We start from the raw sequence: 6000 nt of genomic DNA, 5'->3' as shown, positions 1-6000 counted from the left end.
TGCCGTGAGGCAGCAGTGCTAACCACAGCGTCACCATGCTACCCATTGAATATTTTTATGGTTGAGTTAGATAGATATTTTATTGACAAGGAGGTCAAAGGATATAGGGGTCGGAAGGAAAGTGGAGTTGAGGCCACAATCAGATCAGTGCTGCACTTATTGAATGGTGAAGCAGCTTGAGGGGGTGAATGGCCTCATCATGCTCCTAGCTTGTAAGTATTCACAATCCACCTTAATTCTTCTAATATGCCTATGGCAAGTGATAAAAGTGAGTTTCTTACAGTCATCTATGCTTAATGCAGAGTTGCCTCTCTCAGGCTATATAGCCTCTGGTAACAGGCTACCAAGCTGTTCCAAGAAAAAAATAGCGATGGAAACAGATACAAGCATTTGCTTTGTCTGCCTTAGATGCCACTAGGTGATGGAAAGTCTCTTGGTCTATTCTATGAACATTGGCTTCTGTGTGTTAGATGTTCTTGCAAATTAATATTAACTCCCCATACCTCAAGTTCATTCACTGGCCCTATTATCTAGGTACCCTTATGAAGATCAAACAATTTGCAGCTTTAACGCTGGTGTGCTGTGGTCCTTAATTTTGTTTTATTCTCTTCGTTCCTCTTCTTTCCTTCCTTCATTTAATAGGGACTCAGTAGTAGCACCACAGATCAAGCTGGCCAGATCCTAAAGTGCATAGCTGCTGGACTGGGACTGTGGCAGGATATGAGGCAACCAACAACATACTTCACCTCTTTCTCACCAACCTGCCTGCCGCAGATGCATCTGTCCATGATAGTATCGGTAGAAGTGACCACCATAAATCCATGTGGAGATGAAGTCTCATCTTCACATTAAGGATATCCTCTATCGTGTTGTGTGGCACTACCAACATGATAAATGGAATGGACTTCAAACAGATATAACAACTCAAGACTGGGCATCCATGAGGCACTGTGGGCCATCTGCAGCAGCAGGATTGTACTCAGCCACAATCTGTAACCTCATGGCCCGGCATATCCCCCACCCTGCCATTACCACCAAGCCAAGGGATCAACTCTGGTTCAGTAAAAAGTGCAGGAGAGCATGCTAGGAGTAACATCAGGCATACTAAAAATGAGGTGTCAACCTGGTGAAGCTACAACACAGGACCATTTGTTTGCCAAACAGCAGAAGCAGTAAGTAATAGGCAGAGCTAAGCGGCCTACAATCAATGGATAAGATTTAACCTCTGCAGTCCTGTTACATTCAGCCATGATGGCCAATTAAACAACTCACTGGAGGAGGAGGCTCCATAAATATCCCCATCCTCAATGGCAGAGGAGCCCAGCACATCTGTGCAAAAGACAAGGCGGAAGCATTCACGATAATCTTCAGCCAGAAGTGCCGAGTGGATGATCCATCTCATCCACCTCCGGAGGTCCCCAGCATCACAGATGTCAGTCTTCAGCCAATTTTCTTCACCCACATGATGTCAAGAAATGGCTGAAGGCACTGTTTTAAGGAAAGATCGATTCATTCAAGGAGTGATAACATAAGAAATAGGGCTTGGTTATTTTATAAAATACTTTATTAAGACATAACTTTTAGACTTCAATCCTAATAATAGCAGTTACATCTAGTGTCTTAACTTTAATGCACAAATTCCCATTAAACAGCACTTTAAATCAACATTCATCTCTCATTCCACTTACACTGGTAGGCAAAGCTGATATTTGTATTTACAAAGTAATTTTTCTTCTGTTAGGGAACATTTTTTCGACTCCTTTTCGAAAGCCTCTCTTGGTGGCAACTTTCATGACCTCTCACGGTCGTTTTCCAAAGCAATCTCCTTCTCCTGTTCAAATACAGCAATCTTTCTCCCTCTCTGAGCTCTGCCTAGCCCCTCAAGCATAGGTTCTCGTATGCAACAAAGCTCTCATTGCTGGACAAAGAGGTCATCAGACTCTGTAATGGGCTAATGGCTTGTCAGACAGGACTGTCCCAAAGGACAATGGATCTATGGGCATCCTTTGTATTCCCACTAACACGTTTAAGTCTGAATGGGACAATGTAACTCAGGCTACATTTAGGTATAACCCTCTGGGTCCATGCTAGCAGTTTTTTCCCTTGGTCTATTTAATCACTAAATTGTCGGCTCCAACTTCGATCCCATTTCTGGACCCAAGTTCTTAATATCTCCTTCTCGTAACAGTTGGTTGGAGTCAGACATGACACAGGATGGTTGTGCTGGTTGGAGGTCAACTAACCCAGCTCCAGGATATCATTTCAGGAGTTCCTCAGGGTAGTGTCCTAGGCCCAAACATCTTCAGCTGCTTCATCAATGTTCTTCCTTCTATCATAAAGTCAGACGTGGGTATGTTTGCTGATGACTGCACAATGTTCAGCACTCATCAGATACTGAAGCAATCCATGTCCAAATGCAACAAGACCTGGACAATATCTAGGTTCGGCTGACAAATAGCAAGTAACATTCGTGCCACACAAGTACCAGGCAGGTCAAAGGCTAGGAATCCTAGGGTGGGTAACTGACCTCCTGACTCCCCAAAGCCTATCCACCATCTACATGACACAAGTCAGGGGTGTAATGCAATACTCCCCACTTGCCTGGATGAGTGCAGCTCCAACATCACTCAAGAAGCATGACACCATCCAGGACTGCTTCCAAACATTCAAACCCTCCACCACCGACGGACAGTGGCAGCCATGTGTTCCATCTATAAGATACACTGCAGTAAATCACCAAAGTTCCTTCGGCAGCATCTTCCAAACCAAAGTCCACTACCATCTCAAAGAACAAGAACAGCAGATACCTGAAAACACCACTACCTGGAGGCTCCCCTCCAAGTCACTCACCTCCCTGACTGGGAAATATATCACCATTGTCACTGGGGCAACATCCTGGAACTCCCTCTCTGATAGTACAGTGGATGTACTTACGCTTCAGGAATTACAGCAGTTCAAAAGACAGCTCACTACCACTTTCACAAGGGCATCTAGGGATGGGCAGAAATGCTGGCCTAGCCAGTGACACCCACATACCGTAAATAAATTTAAAAAACATAGCTGTTAAATTTGGAGTTTCAGCGGCATTCCTATGTGCCACTCTGTATTGTATGCACAGGACACATCAACAAAAATGGTTCCTGTCTTCATGACTTTCTGAAAACTAGCTGCTCCGGCTACAATATATGAGGTTTATGCCAGACCTGCTTGGAGCAGTTGTCGACTGTGTGAAAACATTCCTGTTTCAGGGTATCACTATTTCCAGAGTGGAATTTAGTCTGTTTAGTCTTTTGGGAGAGGAGACCGCAAGCTTAGCATGATCCTCCTGTTGAGGTAAGTTTACCAACTTGAAAACTTGAGAGCTAATGCTGTCAAGAAGACAATGAAGCAGGACTAATGGGCTCCCAGTCCAAGCAGCAAACAACCGCTGGAGAATATAATAATTTGGACAATTCAACCTAATTGAATACACATAAAACCACTGAAACCAGTTGAATTTAAACAACTTGTCAACACAATTCAAAAGGAACTACCAGAACATAACAAAATCAATCACAAACTGGTTTACTTATGGTTGAAGTGTATGGACTCACACTTAAGCCCATTTTTCAGACATTTTTAGCAAGTTACATTGGGAACACGATTCAAGCTGCACGACAGGAAATGGTTAAAATTCATGACCCCAAATTTCTTGTGATCGAGCAGGATTTCTGGCAGCTGGTTCCCTCCAGACCCTATCAGAATTCCTTAGGCACAATACGTACAAAAGGTGAGCAGAGTATGCAGTCTTTTCAGCACAACCCACCTCAGGAGTAGAGTTGACTGCCGCGTTACCGGGAATTGTCCATTTCTTCAATCCTTCTAGGAAATCCTGGCCTTCAACAGTTTTGGTGCCTCTTACTCCATTAGCAAAGCTGAACATGATAATTTTCCTTGCATATACTGTTGCTGAGGGCATAAGTCTAGCACTGACATTTTGCAGCATTATTCTTACGTTTAGCATTTGTTGAGCCGTGATAAGTTTACAAAGGATTTAAGATTTAGATGATTGGGGGGAAAAGAACAGAACCCAATGTAATCGGGGCTCACCCACCTGCTACGTAGGTGGTGCTGTATTGCAAAAAAAAGTGGAGGAAATGTGTCTCTCCTGTGTACTTGTTCAAGTTAAAGAGAATGTTGCTCAGCTAAAATTAGCCAAAAGGGCTTCATATTCTAACTTTAATCCTTCTGTTTATCGACTATCACCTTTTTATTTGTAACAAACCACTTGTTTCATATTAACAAATATGAAAACGAAATGATACATGAAGAACTTGTCAAGTTATTAACAAGTTTATATTTATTACAATCAGATATGTTGACATAACAAATGATTGTTTATTTTAAATTCACAAGCATAGTATATTATCCATGGTACATAGTTTGATTCATAACAATTTTAAATATTCAGTTGAATTTTAAAATTTTGATTTGTTCTTTGTTTTTTTTCCATTCAGGGACTTTTTATCTTTTTGATAGCTCTCCATAATCTGTTGCCAGGTGAGAGCTGTGCTTCTTTGAAGGATTTGCTGTCCCTTAATGTGTAATTTACTGAGTGTTCTTTCATTCAATTGAGGCACATCATCAAACGATTTCCACTTAAGAGGGTGAGGAACATTAATTATAAGCTGCCCAGGTTGCTTTTTCACATAAAGCTCCATTCCATCAGTTAGTTTGTTTGCAATCTGTTCCAGGAACCTAAATAGTTGTTCAGTAAATTTGCTGAAGTTTTCAATAAACACATTAACTGCATATGCTCCTTGAGCAATTAACTCTTCATAGGGTTCATTCAGCTTCAAAATAGCTTCATCTAATTTAGTTTTAATTGTCCGTTTATATGCAGGTATTTGATTGTTAATGTCTGAAAATGTACGATTCAAAAATTCATTGACTGTCTTAATATATTCAGGAATTGTTCCTTTTCCAAACTCTTGAAAACCAGTGAGCGAGTATTTAAAATATGTATTAAAATATTCTGTTGAATTTGTAATGAATTTTACTTCCTGCTTCAGAATATTGGCACTTGCAACATTGGCATTAATTAAGTCTTCAGACCAGGTCTGTATATAACTTTTTAAGAAATTTAGATATTGTTCGACATCAAGACGAGACATCTTTGTTAAAACATCAATCACTTTTGTTAGAACTTGTTTTAGAGACCCTCCTAACTGAGAAAGTATTTCTGAGGCTTTAATGGTTGAATTATTACCAGGGACCATGTTAAACTCCAATTCTCTGATATATTCAACCGCATTCTCAAGATGATCTTTTACAATATTATCAAATTTCACAAACAATTGTGTTCCATGATTTATGGACATTGTGTATAACTCTTGTCCTGTATACTGGTCAGCAAGTCCAGGTAGTTGAAATTTGGTGTATTTTAAAAATTTGATTGCTGCTTCAATTAAGTCCTTCAACTTACTCTGATATTCTTGTGTCAAATTTGAAATGGCATCTAATAATGTGGTGACCTTTTGCTCAAAGTCTACATTTGCTACTTTGTCTGCTGCTCTCTTAAACAATTTATTTGTGGCTTCTTTCACTTTTTGATACTGTGATGCCGTATCAACTGTAGACTGGAGAAAAATCCCAACTTCCTTAATACGATTGCGTGCTTTTGTGAATGCTTCATCAACACCCAGTTTGATCAAATCTTTGCCTTTTGAGGATACAACACTCATCTCTATTCCAAGGTGTTCAGTGTGATATTTGTTTACACACTTATAGATGGCTTGAATCATCCTGGGTATCCTTTCCTTCAGGCCGTTTACCATATCTGTAGTTACATCATTTGCCCAGTTGAACTGCATATTAATGCTTTCAGGGTTCTCCAGTGAAACTTTACTAGCCAAAATTACTATTTCGGATGAGATCTGTGGGAAGAAAATTTATGTACATTCATATTGCATGTAAAGACTGAGCTATAAATAATTTGAAATTGCTTAGAAGTGGCAGGTC

At 40.3% G+C, this 6000-nt stretch overlaps 1 protein-coding gene across 1 annotated transcript in view; it reads right to left on the bottom strand.

Moving 5' to 3' along the window:
- Positions 1-4313: 4313 nt before the first annotated feature.
- Positions 4314-6000, bottom strand: part of apoba (apolipoprotein Ba) — a 77797-nt gene continuing 76110 nt past the window's right edge. The window contains exon 29 of the mRNA XM_072498870.1: positions 4314-5915. Coding sequence (XP_072354971.1) covers positions 4458-5915 — 1458 coding nt within the window. The 3' untranslated portion in view covers positions 4314-4457. The remainder of the gene's footprint in view (positions 5916-6000) is intronic.

Source organism: Scyliorhinus torazame, chromosome 4 (genome assembly GCF_047496885.1).
Source record: "Scyliorhinus torazame isolate Kashiwa2021f chromosome 4, sScyTor2.1, whole genome shotgun sequence".
NCBI lineage: Eukaryota > Metazoa > Chordata > Chondrichthyes > Carcharhiniformes > Scyliorhinidae > Scyliorhinus > Scyliorhinus torazame.
This window is presented reverse-complemented; position numbering and strand designations above follow the sequence as displayed.